General features: G+C 51.9%; 1 protein-coding gene across 1 annotated transcript; it reads left to right on the forward strand.

The window, feature by feature from the left end:
• Positions 1–2,148: 2,148 nt before the first annotated feature.
• On the forward strand, positions 2,149–17,692 carry ACVR1C (activin A receptor type 1C). Its single transcript, XM_071562290.1, has 9 exons — positions 2,149–2,251; positions 7,759–7,989; positions 9,377–9,625; positions 10,825–11,055; positions 11,394–11,561; positions 12,272–12,428; positions 12,749–12,873; positions 13,600–13,730; positions 14,497–17,692. The coding sequence occupies exons 1-9, from the start codon at positions 2,179–2,181 to the stop codon at positions 14,620–14,622; spliced, it is 1,491 nt and encodes a 496-aa protein (XP_071418391.1). The 5' UTR covers positions 2,149–2,178; the 3' UTR covers positions 14,623–17,692.
• The last annotated feature ends 517 nt before the right edge of the window (positions 17,693–18,209 follow it).

The raw sequence follows: 18,209 nt of genomic DNA on the forward strand, positions 1-18,209 counted from the left end.
ACTCTCCAATCACCAGAATTGTCCAGTCCACGGTCCATTACTCTACCAGGAATATCTAACACAGTCTAATAGGTTTGTTTCTCCAAACTGGTGCTTAACTGGTGGTTAAACTTGTCTTTTACTGCTCAACCATTTGTTCCTGCAGCAGGACAAGTGTCAGGAGCAGGGGCAGGATCGTGTCATGCTCCAGCTCAGAGGAGATGCCTCACAGGGCAATAAATAAAAAAGGGCAATATTGCAAACAAGAATATAAGTGGGCTGGATTTCAAAACTGGCACTGCACAACGACTGAGTCTCATTCACATCAACCCCCAGCCCCAAATCCCTGAGCCACTTCTTTCTAGAAGCTTTGATTTATATATGGGTTTTTTTCTCTTTATAAACTTTGATTCTCCTTCTTGGCAAGTGCAGGAGATATTGTTTCATCACTTCTGCAAAGGGTGAGCAAATGTGTTATATGCAATTTTTTCTTAAACTGAAGAATAATCTTAACTACTTTAATTACATAATTCCTACTTCTATGTCTTCCTTCACACAGAAAAGCAGAATAACTCCATGCTGTCAACCAGAGACGAGTCTGAACGAGTTATATTTATATTTTCTAGGAGCGTTGAGTGAATAAAGTGAATTGTTTGTGAGTCTTCAGAAAGAGCGGAAGAGAACACGGAGCTGCAGGAGCAGAGCTGCGTTCGATGTGTCAGCGGCACGAGCAGTGCTCGGGAGCTGCTGAGGAGCTGCTGTTCCCTCCTGGCGTTCCCAGAGCCAGCTGGGATCTCCAGTGAGTAACACGCGGCTTAGCAGGTACTTGGCAAGTGCTGGATGGCTGAGCAGGGACAGGTACACGGGCAGGGAGCAGGTACTGGCTCTGTGCTCTCAGAAGCGAAGGAGCTGCGAAGTTTTCCTCTATTATTTTATTACTCTGACACCCAAACCTTCATGGTTTTATTAGATCTTGGCAGGTATTTCCGAGCAGTGAGATGTGCAAGAGGCTGCTGAGTTGTGTTTCTGTCCAACAGCAGAGACAGACACAGGGACTGCCATGAAATAGTCATGTTGGACTTTACTGTACTAAGATGTAATTCCCACCACGTTTAACTGCGGATGTAGTGACATGAAGTCCTGAATGACTCCCCTGGATGTGTTTGGATGACAATCAAGAAAAAGAAAAACAAATTGTACAAGAAGAGCTTTTTTTTTTGGTGCTGTTTAACAGCCACTTAATCCCAGACTACTCCGGTTTTATTTCTGCTCTGTCCGTACCACGGTGGAGAGTAATTGGTTTTCTTCCTAAAGGCATTTGATCAGATGATTTTTGCCTGTGAAGGAATAATCCCAGAATCCCAGAATGATCTGTGTTGGAAGGATCCTTAAAGCCCACCCAGTCCCATCCCCTGCCATGGTCAGGAAATCCCTTCCACCAGCCCAAGTTGCTCCAAGTCCTGTCCAGCCTGGTCTTGGACACTTCCAGGGCCCCAGGGGTGGCCACAGCCTCTCTGGGCACCCTGTGCCAGGGCCTTTCTTCCTAACAGTTCATCTAAATCTCTCTCAGTTTAAAACTATTGAAGTTATTGCAGAAACACCGCAAACAGTTCAGCACGTCGCTCTTCGAGGGGGTTTCGGCGCAGCCCCGGAGCAGATGCCAAAAGCCACAGACAGGAATTTGGCCAAACTCCCCAAGACTAAAAATCGGCTTTGTTCCGGGCCGGTTTTCCGAATCCCCCTGCGCAGAACCCCGAGGCTGCGGAGCGAGTGCGCTGAGCCGGCCCGGGGGGCTCTCTCGGGGCTCGGAGCGCCCGCACCGCCCGGAGCTGTTCCGGTTCCCCCGCACCGTCCGGGGATGCTCCAGTTCCCCCGCACCGCCCGGCGATGCTCCAGTTCCCCCACCTGGCCGGGGATGCTCCGGTTCCCCCGCACCGTCCGAGGATGCTCCGGTTCCCCCGCACCGCCCGGGGCTGTCCCGGTTCCCTCTCCCGCCGGTGCCGGTGCCGGTCCCGGGGGCGGCAGAGCCGCGTTCGCACCCCCGGCCCGGCGGGGCGGGGGGGACAGAGCGGGGCGGGGGGTCCGGGCGGGGCCGGACCGGGCCCCTCCCCGCTGGAGCCGCTAAAGCCGCGGGTTCGGGCCCGGCGGGGCCGGTGACCGGCACGGGCGGCGGGAGAAGGACGCGGCTCCCCCGTGGCCATGCGGGGCACGCCCGGCCCCGCTCTGCGGGCAGCGCTGCCGCTGCTCGGAGCCGCCGTGTCCCTCTGCACAGGTACGGCCGCATCGGGAGGGGCACCGGGATTGGCACCGGGAGCGGCCCCCGGGATCGCGGTCGCCGGGAGGGCTGCGCCGGGACCCCGCTCACGCATCCCCGCCGTCCCCGGCGCCCTCGGGCGGGTTCGGGCACTCCGTGCCTTCAATCGCGGCCGCGCGTACCGAGAACTGGGTCAGCGGGGACTTATCGGAGCTGCCCGCACCGGAGCCCCTGATCCCTGGGGCATCCCACGCCATCCCGGCAGGGTCCGCCCCGGGGGCTCCGGCGGGGCCCGGGGCTGTGAGAGGCCCCTGTGCTGTGCCCTGCGGTGCCCGTGCCCCATCCCGGACGGGGCTGCCGGTCCCTCGGGGGCTCCGGGCGGGGTGAGGAACTCGCGCCGTTCGGGTCCTCCCGATGCGGGTTCCTTCTCACGCGGCAGGTGCTGGGAGACGCTCCCTCCCCTCACAGGGCCCTTTAAAACCTAAACCGCGCTCGCAAACAGCGGTCACCGAGCCAATGTGCTACGGAGCATTTTACAATTTTTCTCTCAGGTTTACTCCAATTTACTTTTTCCTCTGTGTGTTCATCAGAGCAGTTTCCTTTTGTGATGCTCAGTACACCCTTGCAGAAAGGGGAGGTCCCAGCCCCGAGTGCAGGGAGGGACTGTGCCCACTGCCCCATCCAGGTGCTTATGGAATCCCCGCTTTTGGGCAGGAAGGTGGAACAGAGCCCAGCTCTGGGGTGTGAGGTGCTTGTGTGTAGTATTGCATATCTGGGAAATCTCTGGTACCTTCACAGGACGTAAAACCTGCCCTCTCGGGGCTTTTCTCCTGCTTTCTCTGGATTTTTATTATCTCAGTTTGGAAGTGAACCCCAGGAACAGCCATCCCCGTGCAGCCCTTGTTTTTCTCCCGATGTGCTTGAATTGATTCGGAGCATCGGCAGCGCTGTGGCTGTTACCTCTTCCCTCTGGAGAGTGCCCAGAGCGCTGATGAATCACATTGCCTTTGATTGGGATTTATATAAGAGTCTTGTATTGCTTTGCTTTCCGGAGTGCAGGGCCCTCCTCCTCTTACCCCGTTCCCCAGCCTGGCTCAGGCACGGGGAGCTGACACAGCCCAGACAGGCAGATGTGTGGCAATAGAGGGAAGAGAGAGGGGGACTGTCTGGATGGAAAATTCCCTCTCAAACTCTGCTCAGACGCGACTTTAAGAGCTTTCAGTGCTGGGGACTCCCTGATGCAAACTATTCCAGACCTGGAATCAGTAGGTGCTGTCAGCCCCGTGTTATCTCAGCTGCCTCCCCGTGGAGTTTGTACCCTCAGCCCCCCCCAGACCCAGCAGGTTCTTCCCCAGCTGTTCATGTGCTGTATTGCACAGAATCCCTGCACTCCCAGGGCTTGGCTGTGTCGCTCATGGCTCATAAAGTGCAACCCTTCCAAGGATACCTCGCCTGTTCAAAGATAAAAATGTCCTTTGGCAGCTTATTCCTACAAAAGTAATTTCCCTGGCTGTTGTTGCCCCTTCCCTGCCCTGTTAATATTAATTTCCATGCCTGGCTTCAGCTCCTGCCTGCTGGGCTTTGCCAGGGCTGCTGAGCTTTTCCAGAACGGGGATTTTGAGTACTCAGTATCTGCCTTCTGAAATAGATACTTGCACGTGTTAATAAAATCTCTTCCCAAAGTGATTTTTTTAACAAGGAAAGCAATGAAAATTCTGGAACTCTGTGATGTCCCTCATTCCAAGATATTTTCTTCACTTCTGGAATAATTACTTTTCCTCCCTTCTCTAAGGCTTACTTGTTTTTGCCCTGTTTGGTATCAGCCCTATTTGCACTTTGCTTATACAGGAACCTTTTAATCTGCTATTACTCTCATTATTTTCTTTCAGAGCCCTCTCCAGAGAGGGAAGTTCTCCATATTTTTCATAATAGTCCAAAAAGCAGGTTTGGTTCTTTTAAGACCTCTCATTGCCCAATTTTCTGTTTTCCTCTTCTGAAGAAATGCATTACAAGATAATGAATTTGTCAGGGAGATGTTGCTTTCCTGTCCAGGGATGACTGTCAGAGATGGATCCCTTTGTGCCCGTGGGAGTGGGTGTGTGACAGGCAGAGGGGTGGCTTTGTCACCCCCAGCCACTGCTGCCACCCTGGCACATACTGGAAGAGGGAGGGTGGGAGGCATTGGCAGCTGGTGGGCTCAGGGCTCTCAGGTGTTGCTTCCACCACCATCATCCATGGCAGATTCTGGAAACCTCTAGTACATCCAGATGGGATTGTCCAGGGCTTGTTGGATGCTCTCACACTTTATCCCAAGGGGTTGCATGTGCACTGCTGGGGAGGGTGGCAATGCAGCCTGAGGAAGGGGAGAGCTTCCTCCTGCCCCTTGTAAATGTGCTGCCAGTGATGTCTGTGCTGCCCGGGAGCTTCTGAGTGAGTGGGAAATGGGGAGTAGCTGATGCCATTCATCTTCTGAATATGATCTATGATTTTTGACAGAACCTTCACACCCCCTGAATTGCCTTTGACATGAGAGCCCAGTTTCTCAGCCTATGCCTGGTCTGTCTCCCTTTTTGTCTGTCCTGCAAATCCTTCTACTTCTGTGCCTTTTTGGGTCGGGTGAGGGCAACCAGTCCCAAAGGAAGGACAGGTCTGGAGCTCTTCCTGCTGTCCCCTCTGTAAGCTGGGGAGTTCTCCAGGGCTCCCCAGGGAGGCACAGTCCTCTGTTCCCAGTGGGGATGGATGACAGTGGGCTGGTCACTGCTCATGCACAGCTGAAGCTCTTTGTTCTCCTGTATGATTTGACTTTCCTCTGGCTTTTGATCCCTCAGTGTGGGGCAGTGGCGGAGTCCCCATTCTGGGAGGGATTTAATAGCTTTGTAGTTGTGGCATTTGGATCTTCCCAAGGGCATGTTCACCAGGGGAAGTGGTTCAGAGGTGGTGTTGGCTTGAATAGTGTGGGGAGAAACTTCCATCACCATGCCATAACCCCTCAGGTCTGTAAGCTGAGGACAGCATCTTCCTGGCTCCTCTGGGACAGCAGGGGAGGCAAATTAGAGCAGGAATGGTGGAGCTATGCAATGTGAAACCTTGGGCTGTGTTGTCAGTTGTTATAGATGGGTGGGTTGTAGAAGTGACATGGACAATTTTTTCTGATGCAGAAAGTTGTCATGAATAACCAGGAGCAGCACTGAGGCTTTCCTGGTGGAGCAGCACAGATAAATTGTGCTGAGAGCTGTGTCCCTGGGGATGCCAGTGGGGATGGGGACACAGGCTCAGCAGAGCTGGAGTGGTGGCACAGGTGTCTGTCTGTGAGGAGGCACAGCAGGGATGTGACACTGGGTGAGAGCTGATGGGTTTGTCACCTCCCCTGTGCAGGGGGACCGGCAATAGGAAAAGTGTGGATCTTCCCAGGGGAATGTTCTCAAGGGTCCAGGCTCCTCTTCTCATTCCACAGTGGTGAGTCAGCTGAAGCAGCACAGGTGCAAGAAACCTGTCCTTTCATTGTTAGAGTCTAAGATCATTCTCAGATCATCTTTATGCTCTGTTAACAAAGGGATCTGGATGAACAAAAATGCTGCTGGAATCAGGGTCAGGGATTTGTATCTGGTTTGGGATTTCTATCCATTTTTCTACATGAGAAGTCAGTCAGCAGCCCAAGCAGGTATTTGGGGAACCCATGGGTCCTGCTTTCATAGAATTATATTTAAAGTGGTATGTGCAAATCTTCTGGGAAGAAAGCATCTTATCTTCCTTAAAACCCCAACTCTTATCTTGTCTCTGAATAAATTTAGCTACAGTTTTCCTGTGTTTTTCCCCTTTTGAGGGAGTGCTTGGTGGTGCAGAGCCTTGTCATTCTGACAGTGACTGTCTTGGCTTGGTCAGGGTGAGGGTACAGAGCTCCTCAGCCATCCTCAGCTCTCTTCATCTTCACAGGGCTCAGAGGAGCCACCCTGGAGGTGCTCAGGACAGGCAGTTTTGATCAGCTCTGCTCTGAAGCAATCTGCAAAGTACAGAATATGGATAAATTTGTCAGTTATCCACTGTGAATGATGTCTTAAGGATCATTTCCTATTTTATTTTTAGGCTGTGGGAAGGAGAGAAAAACAGGATAATGACATGTCTGAATCCCTGAAGACACTTGCAGCAGTATTAGACTCCTTTCTGTAATAGAGCTTTTATATTGCAGTTTTGGGGATGATGTGGCTGTTTTCCTCCTGCTAGATCTCTGATTTATTTGGATCTGATGAGTCTGCTCCTGGCAGCACTCTAGGACTAGGGTAATGTCTTTAAGGAAGAGATTCACCTGTTGTGCTGTGGGTGATGGATGGTGCTTGTCCCTGTGCCGAGGCAGCAGCTCCTGGCACAGCCTCACCAGGATAAACTCAGACAGGAGGTGCCAAGGAAGTTTGTTGTGGGCCTGAGCTGGAGATAAACACCACCAGCTGTTATTTGAGAAGGGTGGCACAGGATAGAGATTGTTGTAAGGAAAACAAAGAAACAGAAATCAGATTTGCCCTGACATCTGCCAGGACTTCTGTGCTCCTCCAAGGACTCTGAGATCACAGAATCATGGAAGGGTTTGGGTTGGAAAAGCCCTCTAAGATCATCAAGCCCAACTGTTCCCCCAGCACTGCCAAGCCCATCAACCCCCCAGGCTTTACTTTTCAATTCTATGTTATGCTTAAATAAAAGAAACCCTGACCCCCCCCCCCACTTTCCCCAGATCCCCCAGACCCAGTGGATTTATGGATAGAATTACTTCTGTAAGTAGAGCAGGGTTCAGTCTGGCAGAGTTACAGCTGGCCCAGGAAGGGGTTCCTGGGCAAGGTGCCTCAACTCAGGAGGGTGGGGCTGAAGGGTCTGTCATTCTGCCCCTGTCTGTCTGTCTGTCTGTGGGTGGGTGGTGGGTGCTGTGTCTCAGCGCTCCCTCAGCTCGGTGCTCTCACCCGGTTGGCACTGCCATGGTGGGGTGTTGCTGGTGTGGGCAAGGGGTGCCATGCTTTTGGAGTCAGCAACAGCTTCCTTGCCAGAAGGTGCTGGTAATATTTAAGATTTGGTAAATAATGAATGTGGCTGTGCCTAAAAATTCACAGCTCAAATGGAGCCTGTGCCCATGTCTTTGTCCTGAGTGTTGTCCAAGGCGTTGTCTGGAGTGGTGAGAGCTGAGAACATAAACCCAAACCTCTGCCCTCACCTCAGCAAAAGGCAGCTTTCACAGGAACTGCTTTTGGGGTGTCAGTCTTCTCCACCAAGCAGGACAGATGAAATCTATAAAATTCCCTGGGACCAAGACTTAAAATCTTGTCATCTGTGGGTGTGGGGGACCTGTGCTGTTGGGGGGTCTCCTGGGACTGGCTTCCCCCTGCAGCCAGGAGCCCATTCAGGGGTGCTGGTCCTGGCATTGCCCTGTGATGGGGGTCCCAAGGGGTGCTCACGGTCAACCAGGTGGCAGGAGCGGCTGGCACAGAGGCCATGGGGCTCTGCTGTCCCAGGGTCTTCTCCACCCCCTGGCCCCTGTTTTGCAGGCCTGCAGTGTGTGTGCCAGCTGTGTGAACACACCAACTTCACGTGCCACACGGAGGGCGCCTGCTGGGCCTCGGTCATGCTGACCAACGGGCGCGAGGAGGTGGTCAAGTCCTGTGTGTCCCTCCCGGAGCTGAACGCCCAGGTCTTCTGCCACAGCTCCAAGAACATCACCAAGACCGAGTGCTGCTACACCGACTTCTGCAACAACATCACCCTCCGCCTGCCCCTCGGTGAGTGCTGGGCAGGGCAACCTGTTCTTCAATGCTGCTCAGGGGTGAGGAAATGCTGTGCAGGGGACACAGCCCCCACAGCCAGCTCAGGCAGCAGGTGCCTCAAGGTGAGGTTCTCCTGTCACTGGGATGTACCAGCAGGGCTGCAGAAAACACTCAATGTGCTGCTGCCTCGAGGGGCCTCCCTGTGATAAACCATCCCTTGGACACCCCTCACCCTGTTTTCTCTGTGGAACTCTCCTCCGTGCCCTCAGCATGGGACAGGCTGGTCTGAGCAGCTGGAGTCAGGTCGAGAGGCTATTCCAGTTGTAGAATTGTATCTCACAGGATTTCTGGGCCATATCTGAGATCTGGGAGACAGGGCTTGTGATCTCTGCCTCCACTCCGCTGTGAGTGGGGTCTGTAGTCACAGTAGAAGCTGGAGAAACTTAATTTTAGACTCTAGCCCAAACTGTGTATTTTTGAAATGGTTTAAAAATATTCTGTAGACCTGACTAGAGCTTCCCATTAATGCAATAGATTTTCTTACTCCATTGGAAAGAACATGTAATTTCCCCCACCCTGAGTAGCCTGGGAGCTTACACACAGTTCAGGGGCTTTTGGAAGCTTTACAGTGCTTATTTTATGTCAAAAGCAAATGCTGTGTATGAGAATGTCTTTCCCACTGAAGGAAAAGAAAAACTCCTTCCTTTTTTATTTGCTGCCTATAAGTACTATTTTGTTTACACAACTTGTACCACAACTACCCCACATTGCAAAGCTGCTGAGTGCTGCCAGATGTGCTGCCTTTGGTTCACACATGGCCACATGTGTCAGCTTCTATTCTTGGTTAGTCACTCAGTGAACAGAACAATTGACACAGGATTGCAAAATGTAGTTAAAAGTTGTTTTGCTGGGTTTGGGTGGTCATGAGGGATTGTTTGATTTCCCCAGGAGTCTGACCTTGCCCAGCTGCTCTGTGTGTCACCACACTGGTGCCACCATCAACAGCTCTTTGTGCCAGGCGTGGGGGGTGTGTGGTGTTTGTGGGGTTTGTCACTCCCCTGGGTGTGGGTTGAGCTGTGGGGAGCCCCACGACCCCTGAGGGGTGTGCACTGTGCTGGTCCTCTGGTGTCCCCTGAGCAGTGGGATGGGATGGGATGGGATGGGATGGGATGGGATGGGATGGGATGGGATGGGATGGTCTGAGGGGGTGGTGTTGGGTGGTGATCAGAGTGCTGATCTGAGACCCACCTTCCTGCACAGTGGGGAAACACTGTGACTCTTACAGAAATGGGGTCTGTCTCATGGTCAGGGTGACTGTGGGAGATCCCTGAACCGTAACACGCCGTCCCTCCACAGCCCTTCACTCACCTCTCTCCCCAACCCGCTCTGTGTGTCCCCACAGCGTCCGAGTCCCCCGGCAGAGCTGGCACCAGGCCCGTGGTGCTGGCAGTGACGGTGGCAGTGCCGCTGTGTGTCCTGGTGCTGGTGGCGGTGCTGGCCCTGTGCAGCTCCCGGGGCCGCCGGCGCTGTGCCCGCCGCGGTGCCAAAGCGCCCAACGTGGAGGAGCCGCTCTCCGAGGGCAACCTGGTGAGCTCCGGGAAGACACTGAGGGATCTCATCTATGACATGACCACCTCCGGCTCTGGCTCCGGTATGTGGGTGCCCTGCATGCCCAGGGGGTTTGTGCTGGCACACGTGCCCACCCCTCCCAGCAGTGATGGGGCTTTGTGTGCTCCTCCTCTCTCGCATTGCAAGAGTTCACTTCTCTGTTGGAATGAAGGAGGTGAAAAAGGGAGCTCAGAAATCATATTCCGTGTGAAAGCCAACGCTGGTGGCTGATGTGGCATAGCTGATAGTGAAGGGTGACATTTTTCTAGTGTTCTATTGCAAAGTAACATTCCCTCAAGTTCTTGTTTTGAGCAGAATGTCCACCCTTCTAACACTTTTCCCATTTCTGACATCCTGTCTACTGTGATGCCTCCATTGCTACTGAGAACTTGTCAAACCAAAGAAACCCAAAAACGAGGTGGAACTCATAAATTCCAGCTCACCCAGCCAGTGGCACATCTGGGGTACACAGTCCAGCTTTCCCCAACTGCAGCTTTTACTGAAAAACATGCAGATTGTGCTTGCTTTTATTTGTAAGTGAAAAATGTAGAACCGGTGCCTAATTTCATTGACTTTGTTTCCATGAGCTGCACCTCTGAGGATTAAGCTGTTGTTCTTCCCTGGTGCCTTTTCACAGCTACAATGAGCAGACTTTGGCTTTATTTACCCTGGAGTTTTAACTCTTCTCAGAGCTCCCTGAGCCAGGACAGGGCTGGGCCTGCTCTGATCCAGAGCCCTGTGCACCAGGGTGATTTGGTCTGATTTCAGCCAAAATCAAGGTGGTCTTGATTTTACTAAAAACAAACAAACAAATTAATAATTGGGGCTTTTTTTAAGTCCTCAGCAAATACAGAACCAAACCAAATAGGGGAGGGGTTATGGCTGGCAAAGGGCAGTGAAGCTGCTATGATAATTTATTTTATTAAAATTTCAGCCAGAGCAGAGCAACTAATTGACTGCAGGACAGCTGCAGTTCCTATCAAACCAAACTGAGTGGCTCAGGCCTGCTTTTTTATTTTTATTGGTGTTTTGTTTTGTTTTTTAAATACATTTTTAAATGTATGGATGCTGGGAAGTAACATTTAAAAGGCTGATTTGGGAAGCTGTTTGTGGGGACAGGACTTTCCCCTGGCAGCCTTGGAAAGCAAAGCCAGGAGTGCAGCTCCCTGGGAAAGGTCAGTGCTGGGATTTGAAGATCAGAGCAGAGCTGCTGCCCAAGTTCCTGTCTCTCCTTTTAACCAGGTTTGCCTCTGCTCGTCCAGAGAACCATCGCCAGGACGATTGTCCTGCAGGAGATTGTAGGAAAAGGCCGGTTTGGCGAAGTCTGGCGTGGGAAGTGGTGTGGGGAGGATGTAGCTGTGAAAATCTTCTCCTCCAGAGACGAGCGCTCCTGGTTTCGGGAGGCAGAGATTTACCAGACAGTCATGCTGAGGCACGAGAACATCCTGGGCTTCATCGCTGCCGACAACAAGGGTATGTGACACCGTATGTGACACGGGGGCTCCGCTGGCTTGGAGGGCTTTGCAACCCAGACAGTTCTGTGGTTCTGCATGGTGGCCTTGGCAGTGCTGCTTAATGGGTGGACTTGGTGATCCTGGTGGGCTTTCCAACCCAACTGACGCTGAATCCCAAGTGTCTGTCTCAGAACAGCTCTCGCTGCCCCCACTCCCCCCTCCAGCACCCCCCTGAGCCGTGCGCTGCCCTGAGCTCCTTCCCGGTGGCACAGCTGGCACACTGGCTTGTTTGCATTCCTCGGGATGGGAAGGCTTTCCCCAGCCAGTATGTTTAATAACCTCTCTCTCCCTGGGTAGATAACGGGACGTGGACTCAGCTGTGGCTTGTCTCCGAGTACCACGAGCAGGGGTCGCTGTTTGACTACCTGAACAGGGGCACGGTAACGGTGGAGGGCATGGCCAGGTTGGCGCTGTCGGTGGCCAGTGGCCTGGCCCACCTCCACATGGAGATCGTTGGCACACAAGGCAAGTGCTCCCCTCACACGTTTCCTTCAGGTATTTTAAGGCCCTTCAGTGTTGTTTGCAAAAACATTCATGGGTGATGTGACATCCTGAAGCATTTTCCAAACTGTTAACACCAAAAGGAGCAGGTGTGAGCGGGGCAGGGGAACAGGGATGGCACCTTTCCACTTCCATTGGCTGCACCTCATCCACGGCTTTACGTGGATGCCTGTGGGAACAGCTGTGCTAGAGGGGACTGGGTGGTAATGAAAGAAAAATTAGAAATTTCTTCCCCAGAGGTGCTGTCCATCCCTGGCACAGGCTGCCCAGGGCAGGAGTGGGATTTAAAAGCTGTGTGGATGTGGCATTTGGGGACATGGGTTAGTGGTGGCCCTGGCAGTGCTGTGGGAATGGCTGGACTTGATGGTCTTGGAGGGCTTTTCCAACCCAAGCCATTCCATGATTCTGTAATTTTCTAAATTAATTTGGAGGGTGAACTTCCAGTTTCTCTTTTTGTGTTTTATTCCTGAAATAGAGATATTGAAAAAATATTGAAAAGGTTTTCTTTTGAAAATGATATTTAGCGGAGCTTTGCCTCATTCAAAATAGGCTTCAGTATTTCTATAAGGTTTAGTAACAAAGTTGAATAAAACCAGTTTGGTATCCTTGCTCCTTAAATTAAAATCCACACTGTTCTTACCGAAATTGGAGGAGGTTTCTGTCCCTGTGCACAGGGAAGCCAGCGATCGCACACCGAGATCTGAAGTCCAAGAACATCCTGGTGAAGAGGAACGAGACCTGTGCCATCGCCGACCTGGGGCTGGCGGTGAAACACGACTCGGTGCTCAACACCATCGACATCCCCCAGAACCCGCGCGTGGGCACCAGGAGGTGGGTGCTGCTCCTCCCAGCCCCTGCCTCCATCACTGATGTCCCCTCCACTCCTGGGACCTGCGGGGGTCCCACAGACCCTGTCCCTCCATCCCCAGTGGGTGTGAGGGGAGGTGGTTGCTGTTCCCATGGGATGGAGCTCTCTGTCCCACGCAGGGTCTGATTCTGGCACCGACATCACGTGTTGGCCACTCCACGTGCTCTGGGCCCTTCAGGGCACGGCTCCAGTGCCACCAGGGGTCACCTGGCTCTGGCATATGGCAGCAAATGTGGCCTTCTGTGGGAGCTGCCCCAGCAAACTGCCCCTGTGTGCTCCACAGGTACATGGCTCCCGAGATCCTGGATGACACAATGAACATGACCATCTTTGAGTCCTTCAAGCGTGCAGACATTTACTCCTTGGGGCTGGTGTACTGGGAGATAGCCCGGAGGTGCTCCATTGGAGGTGAGGATTTGGCCTCTTCATACAATCCCACAATCCCAGATTGGTTTGGGTTGGAAGGGACCTTAAAGCTCATCTTCTTCTAGCCCTGCCATGGGCAGGGACACCTCCCACCAGCCCAGGGTGCTCCAACCTGACCTTGGACACTCCCAGGGATCCAGGGGCAGCCACAGCTGCTCTGCCCAACCTGTGCCAGAGCCTGCCCACCCTCCCAGCCAGCAATTCCTTCCCAATATCCCCCCCAGCCCTGCCCTCCGGCAGTGGGAAACCATTCCCTGTGTCCTGTCCCTCCATCCCTTGTCCCCAGTCCCTCTCCAGCTCCCGTGGAGCCTCTCTGGGCCTGGCAGGGGCTCTCAGGTGTCCCTGGAGCTTTCTCTTCTCCAGGTGAGCCCCCGCAGCTCTCCCAGCCTGGCTCCAGCCCAGAGGGGCTCCAGTCCAGGAGCATCTCTGTGGCCTCCTCTGGACTTGCTCCAGCAGCTCCACGTCCTTCCTGTGCTGGGCACCCCAGGGCTGGCTGTAGCTCAGTTTGTGATCCACGCCACTTTTATCTTCAGTAAAAGCAAAGCATGCCCAGTTATTGTGGAAGTAAGTGGGGGCAGGAGCTATCATGGAACTGTTCAAGGCACCCCTAAAAGTTCCTCTGTTCTCTCTCATTGCTTGTAAAAACAATTAGAGTTTATTCTGGAGCAGGTCCTTTATTTTGCATTACTCCACAATAATCTTCCCTAGGAATCACTGAGGAATACCAGTTGCCTTATTATGATGTTGTGCCTTCTGATCCTTCAATAGAAGACATGAGAAGGGTTGTCTGTGAGCAGAAACTCAGACCAAATATTCCAAACCAGTGGCAAAGCTGTGAGGTAAAACCCGTTTTCTAGTTTATTTTAGTTTATTTGATTTAGTTCATTTATTTATTATTAGTTTAGTTTCTAGTTTATCTTTTTTTATTGTTTATATTTTCAAATTTAAATTAAGACAGATTTTGTCAGTGAGAAAGGGCACTTGGTTCCCAGCCTCTCCTGAAGTTACACATGTCAGGTGTGTAGCTCTCCTTCAGCTCCCCCCAAGTCAGTACAGGGAAAATTCTTTGCACCAAGTGCTCAGCTCACTCAGACATGGATCTTACCTAATGCTGCTGCTGTTGTGTCACTGTTTCAGATGCTGCACTTTATTTTTCTGTGCTGCACTTGCAGAATGAGCAGTGGAAGGGCTGGTTGTACTCCTGCCCTGTTTGCTCCTGTGTCTACAATGTCCTCGTGAGGGGGAGAGGAGGGGCAGGCACTGATCACCTCTCTGTGGTGACCAGTGACAGGACCTGAGGGAACGGCCTGAGCTCATGCCAGGGCAGGTTTAGGTTGGCTGTTAGAAAGAGATTCTTCCCCCAGAGGGTGGTGGGCACTGACCAAGCTCCCCAGGGCAGTGGGCACAGCCCCGAGGCTGGCAGAGCTGCAGGAGGGTTTGGATGATGCTCTGGGACACGGGGAGTGACCCTTGGGGGTGGTGCTGTGCAGGGCCAGGAGTGGGGGTGGGTGATCCCCGCGGGTCCCTCCCAACCGGCCGTGCCCTGTGCCCTGTGCCCTGTGCCCTGTGCCCTGTGCCCTGTGCCCTGTGCCCTGTGCCCTGCAGGCGCTGCGGGTGCTGGGCCGGGTGATGCGGGAGTGCTGGCACCCCAGCGGCGCCGCGCGTCTCACCGCCCTGCGCGTCAAGAAGACCATCTCACAGCTCTGCCTGCACGAGGACTGCAAAGCCTGACCCCCTCCCTGCGTGAGGACACGGCAGGGAATTCTGCTGTTCATCTTTCCACATGTGATAGTGCTCCTGTTTCTGGTCTACCTCAGCTGACGTGGCTCAGCATTGCCGTGCCCGGAGCCAGCACTGCCCTCGAGCCGTGGGAAGAGGCAGCTTGGGACTCCAAGTTGGGTCTGATACAGCAAGTCCATGACTTGCTTTGGTTTTGTCAGTAAATCTGACACCAGGTGAATCACAGAAAGCAACTTAAAGCATCACAACAGTGGAAAAATACCTTTTTGCTGTTGTGCTTTTCATCCTCATCAAACCCCAGAAGTCCTGGAAATGTCTGGTGTTGGTTAAAGCTGCTGGCAGGAAAAAAACATATTCTGTCCTCAAACCAAGTAAAAAGCCAAATCCAACCCAGAGTTTTACCTATTTTTATACAGGAATCTGAAAAGGGAGTGTCAGTGAATACATTTTAAATTACTGTATTTATTATTACCTAAGTAATTAAAAAAGATGGAAACTCCACTGAGCAAGTACCTTGTGAACAAAACCATCATCAGTTCTCTACGAACATTTATTTTTGTTGTCTCAATCTCACATACAATATTGTGGTTAGGATTTTGGTTGTTTTACTCTGTTCGTTTGTCCATTGAACAGATTGACCAAGGGATGATTTTCTTTCTCACAGTCAGTAGGGAAAACAACAGAGACAATACTTGCCATCAGTTATGGATGGATGGAATAGGAGAAATTCTGCCTAACCTGAGAAAATATTTATTTTTAACAATATCTTGCCAATCATTGGTAACATTTATTTAGTGCCTTTTCATGTGCTGGGGGAAGCTTTAACAAAAACCAATGCAGCCTGTCCAGAGGTTTCTTGTGGGATTCTGCAACAGCACCAGGCTGGTGACAAGTATCAACCTCTCTGATCAAGTTTCCATAATAACACAAACCATCAAAGCAAGGTGGGGAATCAAAATTCATTGATGTTCTGGCATTTTGTGAATTCTGCCCCACCCCATGGACCAGATATTTGAGTACAGTATTCCAAAGTTTTAATAGCCAAAATGATACATTTCATAATTGTGTGGTTCTTCAAATATTTAAATCCAGCTGGTCCATGGAAATTAAGCCCAAAGATGGTTCCAGACTAGCAAAGCTGGGCAAGAATCTGGCGTGGCCCAGCCAGCTCTGTGGCACTCAGTGTGTCAGATCAACCCTTGGGCAAAATCTCCTGAATTGGAGCTATTGCAGGGAAAAATGGGTTAAACTTTTACTGAGTGGGGTGGTCAGTAGTATCAGCACTCCTGGTCTCCTCCTGACACGTCTCCAGGACTCTGTGGGTACTTTAGGGCTGTTAATTGCCCGTAAATAGGCTCTGATGTAATTTACCTGTTTGCACAAAGTTTAGTCACTCCTGCCTGTGTTAAATATTGCAGGTCTCTCTGTGGTCTGGAGGTGAGTAGTGGAGAATATTTCCCTTCAGTTGCTGGTAGATTTTTCTCCGGTGTGGTTTCTGAGCTATAATCAGAGCAGTCTCACAGATTCAGCACAGGTTGGATTGAAGCAACCTGGTCTAGTGGGAGGTGTCCCTGCCCATGGCAGGGGGTGGAACGAGATGAGCTGTAAGGTCCCTTCCAACCCAAACCACCCTGTGATTTAATTCTTGTGTGCTTCAACTACATGAACTGTCCCATAGAGCTCAGCTCATGTGACTTTCTAGGCTGTTTGAGGGGTAATTTTAGTGTGATCCAAAGATTGATGCTGACTTGAGTACCAAAAAAGTTTGCAAACTGAACATCCAGATTGTTCTCGTAGAACATAACTTGAAAAACATTCCTTATTGTAAGAAGGAACTATAAATGATTTTTTTTTAAAGTGGAAAAAGGGTTTCAGTTTTCAATTTCTCTCCTGGAGTCTCTAAAAATTGTTGACCAGCCCTGCAATTTGAACAAGACCCTTTTGGCCCTGGATGGAAGGTGTGGGTGGAGGATGCTCAGACTCACCTGCCCCTGGCACATGGCACAGCTCCAGCCCCGGGAACACTTTAACCCTTTTCCTGCACAGATCTTGTGGCATCAGACATGGTCTGTTTGCCCTGGTTTTCATCTAACTCAGTATTTTTGCGTTGGTTTTCTTTTTTCTTTTGTTGTTGAGAGGTGAATGTATATTTTGGTAAACTAGAGTTGAATGTAACTGAGCCAAGGGCCGATGTTGTTGTTCTGAGCTTTGAAATGTTTGTAAACTTTACACTCCTTTTAAAACAACCCCAAAGAACCCTTGTTTTAGTGGCCTTTCCCTTCCATGTGGATTTGTCCTGTTCTAATTCCAGCACAGAGGTTGTGCCAAGGCACTTCTGTGCAGTTTGGGGAGGTCTAGGTTTCCTCAGAGCTTACAGTGTTCCTGCTAATCTTCACTTAAAGCACAAGTTCTTAAAGTCATAAAAATTTTCAAGGTCAAGGATGCTACAAACCCATCACCTGATTGATCCTTCAGCTGGGGGGAAATACTAATATTTTATAGTTTGCTTCTAATGACAACCTAAATCTTAATGCAGGGATTATGGCCTGAAAGGGGAAGTTAATTAATGTTTCCTCAGCACCCAGTTTTGTTTGTGTTTCCTGAACTGCTGCCCCAAGACTCCCTTGAGAAACTCGGGCCATAATCTCCTCTGCATTTCAGTATTTTATTATCTGCACTTAAACAAGGTTGTTCCCTCATGCAACCCTATAATGAACCCTACAATACTTTAGTCATTGCTGTGTGACTTCTTTCCCTGGTAATAGATCGAGGAATTGTAGATAACTTTGTTTAGAAATATGTCCAGTCCCTACAATGGGCCTGAACTTTGAGCAGGGCAAGTTTTTCTCAGTCTGTGTCTGCCAGGAGCTCCTGTGCCACTGGTGGGCTGGGGACTGTCCCCAGGTCACCCTCACCCATGGGAAGGAGGTGTTTGGGTTTCAGCCCTTGCCTGGGGATGGTCTGTCTGAGCTGCCTGGCCAGGACATGGACAGGTGTAGCCCCAGGAGCTGCTGCCAGGGCAGGTGGTGCTTGTGCAGGGCTCACACCATGGTGGGCATCACCGGGGGGGGGTCACGGGTGGGGGTCACGGTGGGGGGTCACTGGGGGGTTGTCATGGGGGGTGTCATGGGGAGGGGTGTCATTGGGTGGGTGTCACCGCGGGTTGTCATTGGATGGGTGTCACCGGGAAGGTGTCACTGTGTGGGTGTCACCGGGGGGATGTCACCGGGGGGTGTCATTGGGTGGGTGTCACCGGGGGTTGTCATTGGATGGGTGTCACTGGGGGTATGTCACCAGGGGGTTGTCATTGGGTGGGTGTCACCGGGGGGTTGTCACGGGGGGGTGTCACTGTGTGGGTGTCCCTGGGGGGGTGTCACTGTGTGGGTGTCACCGGGGGGATGTCATTGGGGGGTGTCATTGGGTGGGTGTCACTGGGGGGTGTCATTGGGTAGGTGTCACCGGGACGGTGTCACTGTGTGGGTGTCACTGTGTGGGTGTCACCAGGTGGGTGTCACGGGGCAGCAGAGGCTCCGCTGTGTTGTTCGGGTTCACAGGTACAGAGGCACAGCTCATTTCCA

Source organism: Pithys albifrons, chromosome 8 (genome assembly GCF_047495875.1).
Source record: "Pithys albifrons albifrons isolate INPA30051 chromosome 8, PitAlb_v1, whole genome shotgun sequence".
Taxonomy (NCBI): Eukaryota; Metazoa; Chordata; class Aves; order Passeriformes; family Thamnophilidae; genus Pithys; species Pithys albifrons.

What these genes read in the sequence shown, in the direction of transcription:
- ACVR1C (XM_071562290.1), top strand. Translation starts at nt 2,179, where the DNA reads ATGCGGGGCACGCCCGGCCCCGCTCTGCGGGCAGCGCTGCCGCTGCTC. An exon ending in CACCCTCCGCCTGCCCCTCG is followed by an intron (nt 7,990 to 9,376) that starts GTGAGTGCTGGG and finishes GTGTCCCCACAG; the next exon opens with CGTCCGAGTCCCCCGGCAGA. An exon ending in CATCGCTGCCGACAACAAGG is followed by an intron (nt 11,056 to 11,393) that starts GTATGTGACACC and finishes CTCCCTGGGTAG; the next exon opens with ATAACGGGACGTGGACTCAG.